We start from the raw sequence: 19388 nt of genomic DNA on the forward strand, positions 1-19388 counted from the left end.
AGCTTGTCAATAATGACTCCATCTCCATGACTTGTGAATAGGCGGTGAGTGTGTCCTTTAATCAGTCACACAGAACTTGCTTTATAAAGCTGTTATTGTCATGAACAGATATTGCAGTCTTTTGTTAGGCCCAGTGATTATTAAAGTGTTCCTTCTTCAAAAGCCAGGCCGAAAGTCCTGCTGTGCTTCATTTCAGAATTGAAGTCCATTAGTAAATAAAATCCCAAGCCGCATGATATGCTTTTCATCAAGTTATAGGCTTACATATATTTCATTAATAATCTTGGACCCTTTTGTAGACATAGGTAGGTATATTTTTGGTGTGTGTGTATATATATATGAGACAACGAAAATAGAATATGTATCTTGCAGCATGACTTTTATTTTAAATGAAGATTTGATGGATGTCCATTGTTACTCTAAATGAGGTGGCTGGCTGCCAAGGGAAACCCTATAGTCAGAAAGTACTAGAATTGTTACTGACTACAGGGAATCACTTTCTGTTTTTTGAGTTCTCAGCTTCACCTCCTCCTTTCAATAGTGCCCTTCCATATTGCTAATCTGAGAATTAGTCTGATTATGAAAACTTTTGAAAATATGTTTGTGTTGTCCAAGAAAATTTTCACCAGTGTTTCTGGTTGCCTGCTGGTTTTCAGCCTTTATCTTGAGTGTGCATGTTTATTCTAACTGAATGAAGAAAGACTATTAGAATTAGGTATATTCCCCATGCTAAGTATTTAAGATTGGCCAGGAGTCTGTTTTTCTCAAGGTAACATGGGACAGCTATGGATAGGCATTAGGCCTCTCGTAGAAGTCTTCATTCAAGTGATTGTGGCTGAGAGGAACAACCAGGAAAGAGTATAGTGCCCTGTTGCACTTGCCCTGTTGGCTTTTCAAATGCAAAATCCACGTTGTTGCATTTGGAAACTTGTTTCTCTCTTTTATGGTATTTCATTTAAGATTTATTTTTTAACTGCCAGTCTGCAAATATTTAACCAGCCAAGCAGGAAACAGCCTTTTATTCTCGGCTGTATACAGCTTTTGTTTTTATCTGGGTTAGCATGGGTGCCATGTAAATACCATATAAAATTTGACTTTGGTTGTCCTTACTTTGAAGATTGACAGGGGCTTCTTTAATTAATCTTGTTTCCTTTCATGTTCTGTATTGAGATACTGAAATACAGTATTTTATGCAGTTATAGGATTGTGTTTGCATTTATTTAATTTATGTTTCTTTTTTTTGAAGCATGTAGCCTTGAATGTTTGTTCTACCTTTTTTTTTTTTTTTTTTTTTCACATCATTACTCTGGTACTGCTTGATGTAACTTGATTAGCTCCCTCCCCAGTCATGATTGGTAATTAAAATAGGCATTAAAATTAGTCACTTAGCAATTTTGCTGTTCAATTGGCAATTAAATTACTTAATTGCAATTAAAGTCCTAATTTTAATTGGCAAAATGATAGATGTAGATTTAAGATAATATGTATAAATACTTTAATAAGTGTCTATATAAGGATTACTTAATTACTCAACTTCAAGTTTATGCTGTTAACTTTAGAACTTTTAAGTGAGCAATGAAATTTATATTACATCTATTCAAAGGATATGGTAATTAGATTTATTACTTATCACTATAAGGGTCCTTGCTTTAAGTTACTTTTGTAGTGTTAAAATTGTAGGCTTGATAATTGCAGAATTATGATGAGGAAAAGGGCATATATGTCTCTGTTGCAATATTATCAATACCTTCATTTTGTAAATTAAATTGAGACATTCTATCCACCAATTAGTCTGAGGAAAAAATCAAAAGTGGTTATTTTATCATAAAAGATAGAACAAAAACTAGCCAGCTGTGATTTACATATAAAAACTTGCAAAATGTATGTATTTTATCTAAGTTTAAATAAATGCTATCTAATACTGGTAGTGTTACTAATGGTATTAACTACTTTTAGAATTTGCAGATATTTGATATTTTCTTAGCATGTGGCAACTTATTTTCAGAATCTTTACACTGTCTGTTAGGACTTTGTACATTTTAGTGATGCCCATGTTTACTAAAATTAGCAATGAAATCTAAAACCAAAGTTATTCTTCTTTACCTAATTAAAAATAGTTCTTAAATAAGAAAATATTAAGTGGTTAATTTTAAAGCAAGTATTTAGGAGATGGTAACTGTGTGTCAAGTATTAACAAAAAAATGAAGGATTTCTATTATGCAAAATACTGTTTGAGTGGCATGAGGTTTTACCATATGTTCAGTTTCATAATTTTAATTTACAAGAAGATGCTTCTAGAAAAAAGAATGCGGTTTTCTTTTTTTCTGCACATCTTTACACATTTCTTGTACTGAGTTCTGTATCAAAGTAAGAAATAATTTTAAAAGTATTTGTGTTAAGTGGTTTTTGGTAAAAATCGGCCGAGAAATACTGAATAAAAGCTACAACTACCCAAAATGTGAATATTAACAAAGCAATAGATTTGTTCTTTAACCATCCTATGAGAAAGGAACAAACAATTTGGTCAATTAATATCCTGTCAATGCAAATGAAATGGCAAAAGCAAAACAATAAAAAAACTTTCAGAAGTAAAAACTTAATTTGTATTTTCAGAAACAGATTTTTTTCAAAGTGAAAATGTATTTCTTCTATCAGTAATGTGACTTAGTGCCCAATGGCAACGAATGCTGTGAATGAGTTTGTCCAAATGTAATTTAAAATATGTCTTTTAATGCTAAAAATAGGTTCTACTAAGTAATTTTATTACGAAAAATCTTATAGTTGCCTCCACTCTTACAGCATAACAGGTATGTCTGTTTCACTATATCTGCATTGTAAGGTCTATTCTGAAGTCATTTGGGAAGAATGGTGAAATAAATCCCTAAAGGCCTCTTTCCCATGCATTAAAATAGAAAATCCTATGGGATTACATTCATGTTTGCTTTCTAAATTATGCCAAAAGCTCAATTTTATTAAATATAATCTGCCTAGCCATGCATAAAATAAAATACTTTGGTTTAGATATGAGTATATGTATTATTTATGTTGATTTTTAATGAAAATATGTTTACATGTACCAATATGTTCTACTTAATGTTGGTTAATATCATAAAAGGTAATATAGTAACATTACCTCCCTAAATGTTTTCTGTGGTCATCCAATAGTGTTTCTTAATAGTAATGCTTTTTAATTTATTCCAGTTGGTTTCAAAAGAAGATAGGAGCAATTTTTACTCCCATTTATTTTAAAAATTGTTAAGAAAATAACCTTCATTGTGGGGTAACTTTACACATTTATACATGGCAATAGTTTAAAGTTATATCAGCTACGGGGGCCTGAAAAAACCATTATTGTCATTTTAATTGAGTTATAAAATACTTTACTTGAACTATTTATGTTCAAGAATCTTGAAGGGTTGCAGTCATATAAATGCAGAATTTCAGTTTCTTTTAGCCTAAAGCATCGTTTTAACATTTTCTGAAAGGTTGTTCAATTCTACATTTTGATTCTATATGTGTAATTAAATCTCTGTGCACAAAAGCATTCTCTTATTTACTAGCAAATATACCCACAGGAATCTCCTTCTAAACTATAATTTATTTAAACATGTAATCATAGGATTTTAAAACATGGTTTCATTTTTCCAAACTGTATGCCAATTTGAACTTGCTGGTGATAAAATGAGAGATTTTATTACCAGTTTGATTTTTTTCCTTCTGTGACCTAACAGTGAGTTAAACATGAGCAGGAAGAAATAAAGAAAATCTTTTGTGACCCTAATCCCATGTGTTAAAACTGTTTCCCTTTTGGAGAAAATAGAAGAGAATCAAAGATTTTTAGTTATTTATGAATTCCAGCACAACATTAATATTTGGGCCTGCAGCCTTCTCTTTAGTTTAGCTTAAATAGCGTGTGTGTGTGTGTGTGTGTGTGTGTGTGTGTGTGTGTGTGTTATTCTCTTGAACGTTGTGGAGTCAGGCCCCCTACTGACTGGATCAGTCAATTACACACACATTGGCGGTGCTACTGAGACATCGTCCCATTAGAATCTGGTGAGGAAAACTGTAGTCTGGGGTTTTGAGGGTGGCCTTTTTCTTTCTTTCTTTCTTTCTTTTTTTAAACACTTTCTGATCTATATGCTGAATCCTTTCCAACCCAGCTCATCCGGGCCCTACAGAAACCCCAGCCTAAGAAGTAGCTTATTCAAAATTGGTTTAAACGAGCCTAACAGCCTTACATCCGGCGTGTCTTCCTAAGAAACAGTAAAAGCTTCCCAGAAACCAGAATAGGACTTTGAAGAGGAGAGAACTCTTACACAGATGATAGAACAGATAAGAAAGGTCTCCCCTTTCTCTCATTTTAATTTTATATATAATCACTCCATTCCCAGTTAATAATAATTCTTATAATAAGCTGCTGTGAAAACGACCCTTCATTCTTGGTGGCATTAAGACTTGGACAAAGGCTGTTATCAGGAAGCCGCACCTTTAACAGGTTGCTGTTAAAGAATAACGCATCACATTACAATGTTTGGCTTCCTTGGCGCTCACTTGAAGAACTCCAGGACACTTTTCAGTTCCCTGGGACGGCATTTTCAAATTGTCCCAGGCTCAACCCAACCTAAACTGAATGTTTTTTATGGCAATGAGGGAGGGGGAAGCGTGCAGAGTGAATGCATCTACTTAGACGGGAGTGTGTGTATGGAGGCTGGTGGTTATAACCAACCTGAAAGTTCTCCCGGCCCCCGTTTTCCTAGGACTATATTAAAAAATAATAACTGCCACCCCGCCGTGCCTGTGCTTGAGTTTCCGACTGCCTGAAAATAGCGGCCGGGAGCCTGGCCCACCGCCGGGATCAAGGAAAGCTCCCCGTGGCCGCGCCCTGCTCCCTCGCGGAAGGGGAAGGGAACCCGGGAGGGCGCCTCTGAGCTGGTGTTGCTGCTATTTTGGGCCCAGCCTGGCCGGTGCGTCAATGCCTGCGCCCCTGCGTCACCGCCACCCCCACCCCCTTCCTTCTCCCCGGCTCTCCAAACTCTCACTTTTTCCCTTTCGTTCGCATGGAATCGCTTCTGCCCACGGGGCGCTGACGCTACCGAGCTCATGCTAATATGCTATTCTTCGCCCTCCCCTCCTCATCCCCCTACTCACACACCCTTACCCGCCACCACAACCCGCCCCCCCCCACCCACTTCCTGGTTTTATTTTTTTCTTGCGCCCGCTAGGGCACCGCCGAGCAGCGGCGGCGGCGGCAGCAGTAGCGGCAGCCGCAACATCTGGGGGAAACTTAAGGTGGTCACGTAGGTTTCCCGGAGGCTGCGGCGCAGAAGAGCCCGCGGCTTCCTGGGGCAGCCGCAGGACATCTGTTGGCAACGCCTCCCCAGCCACCGGCGAGCTGGGGGCAGCAGGGAGTAGGCAAAGGCGGGGCTGCAGATTAGGGCTGAGCAGCCCGGGATCCCGAATAGTTCCGCGGCGCCATCGGCCGGTACTGAGAACACGAGTAGGGGGGCAAGTTGCAAAAGGGTCCCGTCGGCCTGGAAGCGAGCCACGCCGAGAAAGGAGGGGCGGCTGGGACGCTCTGCGCGAGTAGAAAAGCGGGGGCGGCTCCGAACTCTCCCTCTCAAGGCCCAGCCTCTTCCAGCCCCGCGGGAGAAGCCCTAGGAAGCCCGCCCAGCTCCGGCCGGGAGACTGGGGGAGGGAGCTTGCCCTCCGGAGCCGCGGCGTTGTCTTTGCTAGAAAGCTCCCTGCGCCCGCGGCCTGGCGAGGGGAAATGAATTGCAAAGCAGAATCGGCGGCGACTCGGATGGCTGCGGGGGTGGGACATGCTCCCACAGTCCGCTCGGGCCCCTCTCCTGGCTGGGTTGTAGGCTCACACCTTACGCTTTGCGGAGACGCTGTCTCCAATCCCCACCCGCTTCGCTTTTCTTGTCCAGTCTTTCTGGGTTCTAACATTGAGGCTGTGATAGACCTTGTTTCAAACGAAGGTCGATTTATTTCTCTAAAACTCGTGGAAGGGGTACAAGTTGGTGGGCACCGAGGAGTATCGAAAGTATTAGAGTTTGCAGAAGGTGGGAATCAGAGTACCTTTCTGCAGAAGGCGCACCTGTTGCCTGCTGCTCAGCTGCATTGTCTGCGAAAGGAAAAGGCGCGACGCTTCACTCTGACTTTTGGGGTTTCTAAAGAGCTGGGTCACGGTCACTGTCTACCCTCTCCCCTTCCTCTCCTCCCCCCCAACCCCACGCACCACGTCCTCCATCGAACGTGGGCACTGCGTGGAAATAAGGAAACACAGAAAAATAAGCCCTACCCCCACTCCCATTCCCTTTTAGATGGGGGTGTGGGAGTGGGGGGAAGGGGGAGAGAGAGAGAGAATGAGAATGAATATATGCCAGAAGAGGAGGAGGCCTAGGACAGGAAAAGGGAGTAAAAGGGGATGAACCGGGTAGGGAAATCCCACCCGAACTGCGTGAGCCCTCTGAGCGTCTCGTGTCATGGGACATCTGTACGCTCTTCCGCTAAGGGGGTGACGAAGGTGGGTGGGAGAGGTTAGGGCGCTGCAAGGCACATCCCATTCCATGCGGCTCCAGGTGCGTGCTACCTGGCCCACGCCGGCCTTCCCTTCCGCCTGGGCTTTTGTTGCACCCTCCCCACATGTGAGCGGCCGAGCAGCTGCGAGGGCGCGGGGGCCTGGGGGAAAGTGAAGTGTCGCGGCACTGCGGGCTGCGCAGACCTGGGAGAGGTCACACCTCTTTCGGAAAAAAAAAAAAAAAAGAAAGAAAAGAAAACACCCAAAACCACCCAAGCTGGCTACCAAGGTGAACGCAGAGCGGTTCCCACCTTAAAATCTGCCCTGCTCGTGACGTCAGGTCGGAAATATACCAAAGCGAGCGCGGGCCAGGAGTCCAGGGAGCGCGGCGGCGCGGCGATTGGGCGGCGGGCCGCTGACGCGCGCTGACGCGCGGAGACTTTAGGTGCATGTTGGCAGCGGCAGCGCGAGCCACATAAACAAAGGCACATTGGCGGCCAGGGCCAGTCAGCCCGGCGGCTCGCGTACAGCTCCGCGGTCCCTTTTGCCTGTCCAGCCGGCCGCCTGTCCCTACTCCCTCCCTGCGTGAGGTGTCCGGGCTCCCTTCGCCCAGCTCGCCCACCCCTCCCCGACCCCGGCGCCCAGCCTCCCAGAGGGAACTGCACTTCGGCAGAGTTGAATGAATGAAGAGAGACGCGGAGAACTCCTAAGTGAGTAGATGCAGCCCATGCAGTTCGCCTTCTTTTATGCTTCTTCCTTCTTTTGCACGTCTCTTCTTTCCACTTGTGTGGGATAGGTTCTTTGGAAGTGGGAGCCAGAGGCTTCTAGTGAGAGTGGGACCGAAGGATGGGGAGTGCGTGCGCGTAGTTACCGGGGGGCATTTTTTCGAACTCCGGCTTTGGCACTAGTGGGGAGTTGGCTCCCGACAGAGGCTTCCAGGCTCCTCATTGGTGGACGTGGAAGGGAGACTCCACAGTTTGAGAGCTGAGGGCTAGCCCGCGGAAATGTGAGCAAAGTTTGCTGTTAGTGAGGAATTGATTGTGGCCTGTGAAGACGGAGACTCCAAGTCCTGTGTATACGAGGGAAGCTGCCCACAAACTGACAGGGAGAGAAAGTTCTTCAGTTTATGCGTTGCTTGGGAACTGTGTCTCCGCGGCTGGCCAGCGCGCGATGTTTCCCGGGTATTGTTGAGTAAGGGTGGTGTTGGTAGAGTGTCCTGTTACTAAGTTGTCTGAAATTTCTGGTTTTGACATATGCTGTCCTTGGGTTTGCGAATGTGTCGAGAGAGAGAGAGAGACAGAGAGAGAGAGAGAGAGAGAATATGAATATGTAAAGAGTACAGTTATGAAACTGTGGAGCTACCAGGGAGTTAATATCCAACACAGGAATATCTCTAAGGGCTGTGGAAGTCGAGTCTCCTTTCTGCTTTTTCTGGGTAATCACCCCCCGCCCCCACCCCCACCACCACTATGAAGCAAGATTGTGGGGGAGGGGAAAGAATAGAAAGAGAGGATACTGGCTTTCTTTTTCATTAGTAATAAGATTGTCTGTGCGCTAGAATGCCTTCTAAGTGGGAACATCTGAAAATTACTAGGACACAAGAATGCCTTGTTCCAGAAAGGCAGATTGTGGAAGGCATTATGGGGAAGGTGTTGGTGTTGCTGTTCTGGGAAACACTTCTAATATTGGTGCCAATACCATATAAGCAGTATGTCCCCTCTCTGCAATTGACCTAAGATACTCCTGGAAAAGTAGGGTCCCCTCTTCCCACCTTGTGGCCATTAAAGAGCTGAAAGACAAGTTTTCTGGAAAAGTGAACATCAATTTGTCTGCAGCTCCAATCCCAGTGCTCTGTCAAAAGCACTTTAGAAATGCGGATGCTTCCACTCAAATTGCCTTCTCAGTCAAGGTCTTTCTAACATTTTATAAGGGGAAAGATTGTTTTCTTATTTTATATTCTTGACTTCTACTTTCTTCCCCTCTACCAAAAGAAAAGGCAATTTCACCACATGAAAAAAAAAATGCAAGAGAAGGTTCCAATGCTGTATTTTCAGACTCTAGTCTTCATACTCAGGTCCTGAATTAACCTAAGATGGAAATGACCTCTCCACCTACACTGTAGCAAAGGGGCCAGTTCATTACATCATAAATGTTAAATGAGTTCATGGACTAACTTTCCTCTTGCAGGATCCTCTCTCTGCAAAGATTTACACAGTGCAATGGGTAGTATTTTCTGTTGTTTCAAGTCATTTCTTTTATACATTCATTTTAAGTGCTGTGTTTGGTAAAGGCTTCCCACTCACTTCCAATGAGATGAACAGGGAAGGCATGGAAGGGCCTGCCTGGTGAGTCTACATATGCCCAGTTGAATCTCTGTCAGGAAGATACCCTGAAGCTTCCTGTGTCTGTATTTCAGGGAGGAGATTGGACAGGCTGGACTCCCCATTGCTTTTCTAAAAATCTTGGAAACTTTGTCCTTCATTGAATTACGACACTGTCCACCTTTAATTTCCTCGAAAACGCCTGTAACTCGGCTGAAGGTTAGTGCAACTTCATTTATTTCCTTTACTCTCCGGAGTTCCCCAAACATCAAGAAACAGGACAAGGCGATCTTCTTGGCAAACCCTGTAACTTAAGATTTGCCCGACCCATCGCCTTGGGGAACAACTTTCTCATTGTGAAATTCAACTTCATTTCTAGATGGTCATTTCTAGAAAGAGACTGCTGAATCTGAGCTTCAGAGAAGAGGCTCATCTGAGTGGGATTGACTGTAAAAAGGTGTGGGGGGTGGTATGGAGGAGATGTTTGGAAATACCTAGGAGTGTGGACCCTCAGTAGCTTTTTAGCTCTGGGTCTTTATTTGGTCAGTCTTTCCACACCCTACACTGTTGTTCGGCAGCATTCTCCCTCTCCTGCCCTTCCTCTCGCGCCCCTACACGCTCTCTGACTGCCGCGGGCTGCCGGTGTAGCTCCAGGTGTACCCGAGCCCGGGAGGAAGTGTTCAGTTGACCAGGCTGAGTGTGTATCACCCTGTTTCATTTCCAGCCATGCCTTGTGTTCAGGCGCAGTATGGGTCCTCGCCTCAAGGAGCCAGCCCCGCTTCTCAGAGCTACAGTTACCACTCTTCGGGAGAATACAGCTCCGATTTCTTAACTCCAGAGTTTGTCAAGTTTAGCATGGACCTCACCAACACTGAAATCACTGCCACCACTTCTCTCCCCAGCTTCAGTACCTTTATGGACAACTACAGCACAGGCTACGACGTCAAGCCACCTTGCTTGTACCAAATGCCCCTGTCCGGACAGCAGTCCTCCATTAAGGTAGAAGACATTCAGATGCACAACTACCAGCAACACAGCCATCTGCCCCCCCAGTCTGAGGAGATGATGCCGCACTCCGGTTCGGTTTACTACAAGCCCTCCTCGCCCCCGACGCCCACCACCCCGGGCTTCCAGGTGCAGCACAGCCCCATGTGGGACGACCCGGGGTCTCTCCACAACTTCCACCAGAACTACGTGGCCACTACGCACATGATCGAGCAGAGGAAAACGCCAGTTTCCCGCCTCTCCCTCTTCTCCTTTAAGCAATCGCCCCCTGGCACCCCGGTGTCTAGTTGCCAGATGCGCTTCGACGGGCCCCTGCACGTCCCCATGAACCCGGAGCCCGCCAGCAGCCACCACGTGGTGGACGGGCAGACCTTTGCTGTACCCAACCCCATTCGCAAGCCCGCGTCCATGGGCTTCCCGGGCCTGCAGATCGGCCACGCGTCGCAGCTGCTCGACACGCAGGTGCCCTCGCCGCCGTCGCGGGGCTCCCCCTCCAACGAGGGGCTGTGCGCTGTGTGTGGGGACAACGCGGCCTGCCAACACTACGGCGTGCGCACCTGTGAGGGCTGCAAAGGCTTCTTTAAGGTGAGCAGTGGCTTGAGCGGAGTAGGCAGGTAGGGAGCCCCTAGTGCCCGGGACCCTGGAGTGTGCCTCCGCCTGGGTGCTGGCAGCCCAGCCCCAGCTCTCCTGGGACTGCCAGGCTCTCCGGGGTCCACCGAAGCTACCCTGCAGGAGTCCACGGGCTGCGGCGGGGACTTCCGGGTGTCTGAGAAAGGGAAGCAGAAAGACTGGGAGGCCAGGGTCGCATCCCCCTCGCACTCAGCCGACCCGGCTGGCCCCAGCCCGAAGTTGCTGGAGCCGGAGTTGGAAGAGGGTCATTTGCATGTGCTAGGAGCTGTCTTCCCTGTTCAGAATGAAATTGGTTAGGACAGAGAACCGTGTCTGAGCTAACCAAGTGGAACAGAATTCCCTATGGTCAAATTAAGTGATCTCTTTATTTCGCCATCCTGATTGAATAATCTTATCATTTTAAATAGAGAAGGTCTCCAAGGAATGTAAATAATATGAATGCCCACGGATTTGTATTTACTGAGCGTCTCCTTCTCCTTCTCTTGGCATATAAAACACAGCAAGGAGCGGCAAGGTTAGCTCAAATGTTAACGCTATCAATTTTCTTCTGTTAAATGCCCTGGGGGAGGAAAAAGAAAAGAAAGAAAGAAAAGGAAGAGAAAAAAATAAAATGGAATTGTGTGTATGTGTTTGTTTGTGGGGAGGAATCGTAAACCCCAGCCACATATCGGAAATTTTCTCCGAGTTGCCTGATTTTCAAAAGAAGAAAAAAATTTTTTGGTCTATATTGTCTCCTTTTGCAGCGCACAGTGCAAAAAAATGCAAAATATGTGTGTTTAGCAAATAAAAACTGCCCAGTGGACAAGCGTCGCCGGAATCGCTGTCAGTACTGCCGATTTCAGAAGTGCCTGGCTGTTGGGATGGTCAAAGAAGGTAGGTAGCGGGGAGCTGCCGACCCTCCAGTTTGCGCCCTTAGGAAACCACTGCTCATACTCTAGCATCACGTTCCACTTCCTGGTGCTGGGGATCTCCGGCTCCCCCACAGTCTGGCCTTCAGGACCCCGCAGCTGCCTGCTTGCCCGGCTTCCCCTAGAGAAAGCCGCCAGGCCCTTCTCTCCTTAAACTATACGACCCATTTGGAGGAAGACATAAAATAACCCCGCATTTTTTTAATGCTTCTCGTCAGTAAAGGCTTTACAAGCAGTGGGGCCCTGAGCCGCTCAGCCTGGTGCCCCGCGGCTGCGGCCTTCCCCCGGGAGGGACCGAGGCAGCAGCTGGGCCTGGGCTCGGAAAAGTGGCGCTAACAGGGCTCTTCCTTTGCAGTGGTTCGCACAGACAGTTTAAAAGGCCGGAGAGGTCGTTTGCCCTCGAAACCGAAGAGCCCACAGGAGCCCTCTCCCCCTTCGCCCCCGGTGAGTCTGATCAGTGCCCTCGTCAGGGCCCATGTCGACTCCAACCCGGCTATGACCAGCCTGGACTATTCCAGGGTAAGAAGCTGGTGGGGGAAAATCATGTGGATAAACCGACAGATGGGCAGGACCCCTCCCCACATCCACCATTAACCCTCAGATTCAATGGGGTAAAGAAGGCAAGCAAGACTATATGCCTCACAGCTCTGGCCAGGGATTGTAGCTTGGGGTCATAGACATGAGAACAGGACAGAGGAAGGAGAAGAGGGACATGCCACAGGGTTTGAAGCTGTGTGAATTCCCACTACCCCACTACCCCTCTGCCCCTCCTCTTCCATATACCCCAGTGCCTCTATCATGAAATCCAGGGGCTGTACGAACTCCCCCCTCCCCGATCTACTTTATTCCCAGTCCTCCATAGAGGTAGATGCTTTAATCCTCATCCTTCCTGGCACTGTGCTGGGGAAGGATGTAGGGCCTGTCTGGGGGTCAGGGAAGGGAAGGAGAGGGTGTGAAGAATGGCAGTGAGGTGGGGGATCAAGTGGTCAGATCCTTTTTACTCCAGCTGTGAAAAATATGCGGGCTTTAATTGGAGGAGGTATGTTGAGCAAACGTGGTAGTGACTGCAATTTTATTAAGATTTGAAAAAGGATGTCTCAGCTCGAGGCCCACTCTGGGACTAGCATGAATACTAACGTGTCAATTGTTTTGTGGAGATAAGAGTGAACGTTTCCCAGGGCTGGATGGCACTGTATTTAGTCTGTATGGAAATGGTAATTTACATATTTAAAGCAGCGACCTCGTAGCACCATCCCTAATTGAATTAATTGCCCCGGAACATCTAATTTCCTTACTGGTCAGAGAGAGGTTTAATTGTTATAAAAACCTGGCTCCCCTACTAGAAACGGGGTTAGCAATTTCACGGGTTATATATTTTAGAGAACCTCATTAAGTGCTTTTTAAAATGAAATTCCAGTTCCAGGCGAACCCTGACTATCAGATGAGTGGAGATGACACCCAGCATATCCAGCAATTCTATGATCTCCTGACTGGCTCCATGGAGATCATCCGGGGCTGGGCGGAGAAGATCCCTGGCTTCGCAGACCTGCCCAAAGCCGACCAGGACCTGCTTTTTGAATCAGCTTTCTTAGAACTGTTTGTCCTTCGATTAGCATACAGGTAATGAGGGAGGGAGGAGACAATCCAGGGAGGCTGTGAGAGAAATCAAGAAAGGAAAAGAAAGGGATGAAGGGAAACCAGAGGGTGGGGTAGAGAAAAAGAATAGGAAATGAAAGTCGGAGAAAGGAAGAAAAAGAAAGAAAACAAAAAAAGACAAGGGAAGGAGCAAGCCCAGAAGCCTTGGATGAATGGAATGGAGGTGGGATAGGGGGCGTTCTTGATTGTTATGAAATTAAACCCTTTCAAGGTCCACTGGTCTACATTTTATTAACTCTTCAGTAATTAGGTGCCTCTTAAATCCCTCATTTATTGCTCTTCAAGTAATTAGTTGTTTAGCTTTTCTCTCTCTCTTTTTCTCCCCTCTCTCTCTTTGGTATTAATTGCAGGTCCAACCCAGTGGAGGGTAAACTCATCTTTTGCAATGGGGTGGTCTTGCACAGGTTGCAATGCGTTCGTGGCTTTGGGGAATGGATTGATTCCATTGTTGAATTCTCCTCCAACTTGCAGAATATGAACATCGACATTTCTGCCTTCTCCTGCATTGCTGCCCTGGCTATGGTCACAGGTCAGTACTGCAGGTGCAGGGCGCTTCCCCTCCAGAACTGCCTAGCAGGATTTGTCCTGGCTTGCCCTTGTCACAGATTCTCCTTGGTTTTGCCAACTAGCTAACTGTCTTGTACATTCTTCTTTTGTTTCTGATTATATTTTCTTTAGAGAGACACGGGCTCAAGGAACCCAAGAGAGTGGAAGAACTGCAAAACAAGATTGTAAATTGTCTCAAAGACCATGTGACTTTCAACAATGGGGGGTTGAACCGCCCCAATTATTTGTCCAAACTGTTGGGGAAGCTCCCAGAACTTCGTACCCTTTGCACACAGGGGCTACAGCGCATTTTCTACCTGAAATTGGAAGACTTGGTGCCACCGCCAGCAATAATTGACAAACTTTTCCTGGACACTTTACCTTTCTAAGACCTCCTCCCAAGCACTTCAAAGGAACTGGAAAGATAACGGAAACTGTCCAGAGGGGGCAAGTCACATGGGCAGAGATAGCCCTGTGAGCTGTCTCAGCTCAAGTTGCCCCTCATTTCTGTAACCCTCCCCCAGCCCCCTTGATCCCTAAAGAAAACAAACAAACAAAAACTGTTGCTATTTCCTAACCTGCAGGCAGAACCTGAAAGGGCATTTTGGCTCCGGGGCATCCTGGATTTAGAACATGGACTACACACAATACAGTGGTATAAACTTTTTATTATCAGTTTAAAAATCAGTTTATTATTCAGAAGAAAGGTTGATATACTGTATAATGGGAAATGTTTGGCCATGCTTGGTTGTTGCAGTTCAGACAAATGTAACACACACACACACACACACATACACACACACACACACACCTTAAGGGGACCCACAAGTATTGCCCTTTAACAATACTTCAAAGTTTTCTGCTGTAAAGAAAGCTGTAATATATAGTAAAACTAAATGTTGCGTGGGTGGCATGAGTTGAAGAAGGCAAAGGCTTGTAAATTTACCCAATGCAGTTTGGCTTTTTAAATTATTTTGTGCCTATTTATGAATAAATATTACAAATTCTAAAAGATAAGTGTGTTTGCAAAAAAAAATAAATACATAAAAAGGGACAAGCATGTTGATTCTAGGTTGAAAATGTTATAGGCACTTGCTACTTCAGTAATGTCTATATTATATAAATAGTATTTCAGACACTATGTAGTCTGTTAGATTTTATAAAGATTGGTAGTTATCTGAGCTTAAACATTTTCTCAATTGTAAAATAGGTGGGCACAAGTATTACACATCAGAAAATCCTGACAAAAGGGACACATAGTGTTTGTAACACCGTCCAACATTCCTTGTTTGTAAGTGTTGTATGTACCATTGATGTTGATAAAAAGAAAGTTTATATCTTGATTATTTTGTTGTCTAAAGCTAAACAAAACTTGCATGCAGCAGCTTTTGACTGTTTCCAGAGTGCTTATAATATACATAACTCCCTGGAAATTACTGAGCACTTTGAATTTTTTTATGTCTAAAATTGTCAGTTAATTTATTATTTTGTTTGAGTAAGAATTTTAATATTGCCATATTCTGTAGTATTTTTCTTTGTATATTTCTAGTATGGCACATGATATGAGTCACTGCCTTTTTTTCTATGGTGTATGACAGTTAGAGACGCTGATTTTTTTTCTGATAAATTCTTTCTTTGAGAAAGACAATTTTAATGTTTACAACAATAAACCATGTAAATGAACAGAATTTTGTCTTCTTTCTGGGTCAGGAAAAAATAATGACTGAATGGCAACATAACATACACAGTTGGAGATTAATTTGGGATAGGTCACTTATTCGGTATCTGAATTTCAAACTGACAGCCTAAATCTATTCTGGCAAAAGAAATCAGGTGAACCAAAATAGTTATCCAGATAATTCAGTAAAATATTTTTTCTTAACTAGAATTTTCCAGTCTGGCGACCAATATTTTTAGAGTCAATTTAGAATATCTCAACTCTTCTGTTAACTTTGCAAGTAAGTGTAGCTTTCAGGAGAGATGTTCTGGAGACCCAAGAGCTTTTGAACTTGAACAAGGTCAGAGTCTTGTCAAGTACTTGTCTTGCACAGTGATTAGGAAGTATCTTTTTAAGACTCAAGAAGTCAACACGGGTTTGAGGAGTGTTGTATGTAATCTCCAATTTTCCAATTTCTCAATTTACAATTGTTGGGTCATGGAGAAAGGGCTAAGCAGTTCAGGCCCTTTGGGCCTTGGGTCACTTTGGCACAGAGCAGAACTCAGTGGAGGTATTTCTTACAACTCTTTATTTTCCTCATTCAGTGGATGGTGATGAGGTGCAATTTGTAGTTTTAGAACAGAATTTATCCCTTATAACTTTCTCAGGTACATGATAAAATATCTGTGTGTTGGATCCTGGGCCTAGTATAAGCAAGTTGTAACCAGGCCTCTCGGATTCCACCCAGCACCAACTTTCAAAAAAGAAAGGAAACTGATGCTGTAGAATCTGCTTCCGCTCAGAACCCTTGTCCTTGGGCAGATGAGGTCCAACGAGTTTCGCCTTAGGGCAGCTGTGAATTCATAGAGAGGGTAAGGTGGGGATGGTCTCCTTCGCTGACCCTGGTGAATTACTGATGGCCTTGGGGGGTCACTGAAATTTACAAAGAGTGTTATTGTTTTTAAAATGCAGAGTTAGAACTGTAAATTGCCACGAGAGCGCTCAGGTTTTCTTTCGCTTGTTTCTCCTCTTTTTAAAAGACACGTTTTGCGGGTCAGCAAAAAGAGAGAATGCAGGTCTCGGTGGTAATATAAGGTTATTTTTATAAGATGCGTTTTTCTCCGGGTAACTGAGGGACAAATAGGGTGGCCACATAAGAGATTAAATAATAACGAAATGTTCAATTTCTTGACTTTCTTGAAAAGATGAGACTAGCCATATCATTTTATTTTCACATCTTATGCCCAAGTAAAGCCACAAAGCAGTAAGTAAAGAGAAAGAGAAAGGCTTTTGAGAAATGCTGGGAATCTGCAGAGCCTTCAGCACTCGTCTCCCAGGTGTCTGCAGCCCCGAGACAATGACATTCCGTCACACAATCCCCCAGAGTTGAACCCAGAAACGAACTCTGTGACTGGTTCTCCCTTAAGGAAGCGTCGGCGCATCACCCAAGGCCAAGGGGGAGTCGGGTAGTGCGCCTCCCGGGAATTTGGGGTCAGAGGAGGCAGGGAGGACGCTCCACCAGGTCCGCGTGCCGACTACACCGGCTCGCCGAACATTCCGTTGTGATTCCTAAATTGCAAATTGGTTAGTGCCTTTTCTGTTTCACAGAGTCGCTGTCAAACTCGCGGCCGCGCACCGAGTTGCTCGGGTAAAGAGCGTCGCATGTATTGCCCCTGCATCTTTCCATATGCAGCTGAGGACTTTTCTTGTCCTAATGTTTCTAGGAGTAAAGTGAGAAGAAGCAACAGACACGCTGCATTGCCAAAAGCCAGACGTTGCATGACCTTCTTCAGAAAGAGATTAAACTTTATAATGAGAGCTTCATACCGCCCTCGTCTACCCACGTCCTCTTAAGCATTTCAGTTATTGTGCATCGTTCCAGCAATGGAAAATACATGATCATTGTTCCGAAGACATGACCATACAGTTCTCAGCTCTGAGGGAAGGTCTAATTTTAAGACTTTGCTATCTAGCCCCATTTTGAGTTTATGGATAGATGCCCTTAATTCAAACCTCGAGTGAGCAGTGAGCAGCAGTGTCGCCTGCTCCTTCCTGAGGTCTGCCTTTCTGCCGTACAGGGGACGGTCACAATTTCTCTGGGTGCCCTGCTGGCCTTCCGCTGTGGATGGGTGGATGAGAGAGAGAGAGAGAGAGAGAGAGAGAGAGAGAGAGAGAGTATTTGGGGTACTGATTGTCACAAGAGAGATATGTACAGCCCAGGGAGCCCATGGTGCCCTGCAGTGACAGCGGCACCCAACGACCTTATCTTGTGTATTTCTTTCTGGCACTGGACTCCATTCTTAGATAGTTTAGGTGCCTCCTCCCCTAAAAAAATACCGGTCATAAGTCTTACGGGCCACTGGTTCTCTGCATGCAAGGAGCACAACAAGGAGATATAGATATTCTTGCAAACTCAAGAATGTCATTTGAAGGTTCAATTTCACTTTGCCTTGAGAATCTCTTGGCTTTCTCGGTGTCAGTGCGGCAACGAGAATATCAAATTATCTAATTGTATTTTAAACCTAGGCGTCGGCATTGCAGAAATGTTTCCAAGATACAAACAGGTCTGTGAGGGAAAAGTTTAATTTCATTGCAATATTTTGATCATAGAGTCTTCCGGTACAGGATACATTTCCATCTCGCCAGGTCCTATACAGGAGAGTGACACCAGAGCACTTCTAGGCATCGCGCGTGTTGTGCATCTTCGAGCCACCAGCTCCCCTCCTCGCTTTGCACGCTCGTCCGTTTCCTTTTGTATCCGCCGCGCGGCAGCGCCGAGGTGGCTGCCGAGAGTAAAGGCTGGGGGGCTCCCCGTCTGGGCCTCGCCTCTCTCTGTGGAAGAGGCGCTTGTCTCAAGTCCTGACGCTGTCAAATCGAGGTCAAAAATGGAGACAGGTTCCCTCAAGGTGGAACGGGAAAGGAGAGTATCTATTCTTGGAGATTTTAAAAGTTTTTTTCAGTATTATTTTGACTATTGAATAGAGGTCTGGGAGTGAGTTTCTCATACATTCTTCTCCAAAGGAGGTTGTAAGGTCCCCTCCCCACTTGTCCCCGCTGTCAGAATAGGAACGCTTGCATCGTGGGCGCACCCCGGAATTTCTCAGGATTCCAAGCTTCCCAGGCAGCTACGGGCCGGGACTGACTCAATTTCGGAGTCTGATGGAGGAGGAAGAGGGTTTGGGGTCTCAGCCGACGCCCAGTTAACCCTTCTTCCCCATAGGGCTCAGCCAAGACTTAAAAAAAAAAGCGCACCCAATTCCAAGTCTTCGGGAAAGGTTCTGCTTAGATTGGTGCATCCGACAGAACCCGAGCAATCACGTTTCGCACCCCTGCATTTATTGTGTTCAGTCGATACTGGCTGACTTTGCTGGTAAAGCAAGATACGAATTCCAAATAGGTCATCACTTTTTAGTAATTCGTTTTTAATAATAAAATAAACATATGGAAATCCCCATTTTACTTTTAAATTTTGCTAGAAACCAAAATATTGCACATAACTATTTAGGATGGCAAGACTGTCATTTAAAGTCACTTTCCTTTAGTGTGTTCCCTGAGACCATTAGGGGCGACAGCTGGGGCCGCAAGAAAGATCTTTCCTCCGACTTTGACTTTGCCTTTCCTTAGGAAAAGTCCAGCTTCCGTCGGAGGGCGCCTGGTGGAGCGGTCCTGGCGCGGGAAAGCAGGGCCCCACCCCACGCTGGGGGCGCTCGAAGAGAGCCGCAGTTTTGGTCCCTAGCCGCGACGTGCGCTCTGGGCACTGCAGACAGTGGCTGGAGAACTCCGGAAAGCAGGGTTCTTGCCGCGTACTCCCCACCCCCACCTCCACGCCTTCTTATTAGTCACCCCCAACCCCTCCTCCCACCACAGTCTGATTTCGAGGCTCCGGAATTACTGGCGAGGACTTGTGTCCACGATCCGCCCTGCGGCGAAAGTGGAGACACAAGCCCTCCTGCTCTGCCCACTGCGTTTTGGAGACATAGTTTGACTTTGCGGCTTGCAGTCGTAGACTTTGCGGAGAGAGCCCTGGAGCAATTAGGACGCATTCACTTGGATGAACTTTGTTTCCTCCATGTCCCTCCCTTTCCTGCCCAGCTGCTCCCTGCGTCTTTCTCAGCTGTTTTACACCCCCGCGCCCCCCACCC

At 45.6% G+C, this 19388-nt stretch overlaps 1 protein-coding gene across 3 annotated transcripts; it reads left to right on the forward strand.

The window, feature by feature from the left end:
• Window positions 1-6937: 6937 nt before the first annotated feature.
• On the forward strand, window positions 6938-15277 carry LOC112617083 (nuclear receptor subfamily 4 group A member 2). 3 transcript variants are annotated; one of them, XM_025373809.1, is made up of 8 exons: window positions 6938-7233; window positions 8940-9063; window positions 9569-10434; window positions 11223-11352; window positions 11743-11906; window positions 12805-13007; window positions 13394-13572; window positions 13722-14601. In XM_025373809.1, the coding sequence occupies exons 3-8, from the start codon at window positions 9571-9573 to the stop codon at window positions 13976-13978; spliced, it is 1797 nt and encodes a 598-aa protein (XP_025229594.1). In that variant the 5' UTR covers window positions 6938-7233; window positions 8940-9063; window positions 9569-9570; the 3' UTR covers window positions 13979-14601. The 3 variants fall into 3 exon arrangements, with proteins under 3 accessions (XP_025229594.1, XP_025229595.1, XP_025229593.1); XM_025373810.1 differs by having other exon boundaries at window positions 6964-7233; window positions 9747-10434; window positions 13722-14149; XM_025373808.1 differs by lacking the exon at window positions 8940-9063 and having other exon boundaries at window positions 6993-7233; window positions 13722-15277.
• The last annotated feature ends 4111 nt before the right edge of the window (window positions 15278-19388 follow it).

The sequence above is a fragment of the Theropithecus gelada genome, unplaced genomic scaffold (assembly GCF_003255815.1).
Source record: "Theropithecus gelada isolate Dixy unplaced genomic scaffold, Tgel_1.0 HiC_scaffold_15876, whole genome shotgun sequence".
In the NCBI taxonomy this organism is placed as follows: Eukaryota; Metazoa; Chordata; class Mammalia; order Primates; family Cercopithecidae; genus Theropithecus; species Theropithecus gelada.

What these genes read in the sequence shown, in the direction of transcription:
- LOC112617083 (XM_025373808.1), top strand. Translation starts at nt 7,203, where the DNA reads ATGAATGAAGAGAGACGCGGAGAACTCCTAA. An exon ending in GCTGCAAAGGCTTCTTTAAG is followed by an intron (nt 10,435 to 11,222) that starts GTGAGCAGTGGC and finishes CTCCTTTTGCAG; the next exon opens with CGCACAGTGCAAAAAAATGC. An exon ending in GTCCTTCGATTAGCATACAG is followed by an intron (nt 13,008 to 13,393) that starts GTAATGAGGGAG and finishes TATTAATTGCAG; the next exon opens with GTCCAACCCAGTGGAGGGTA.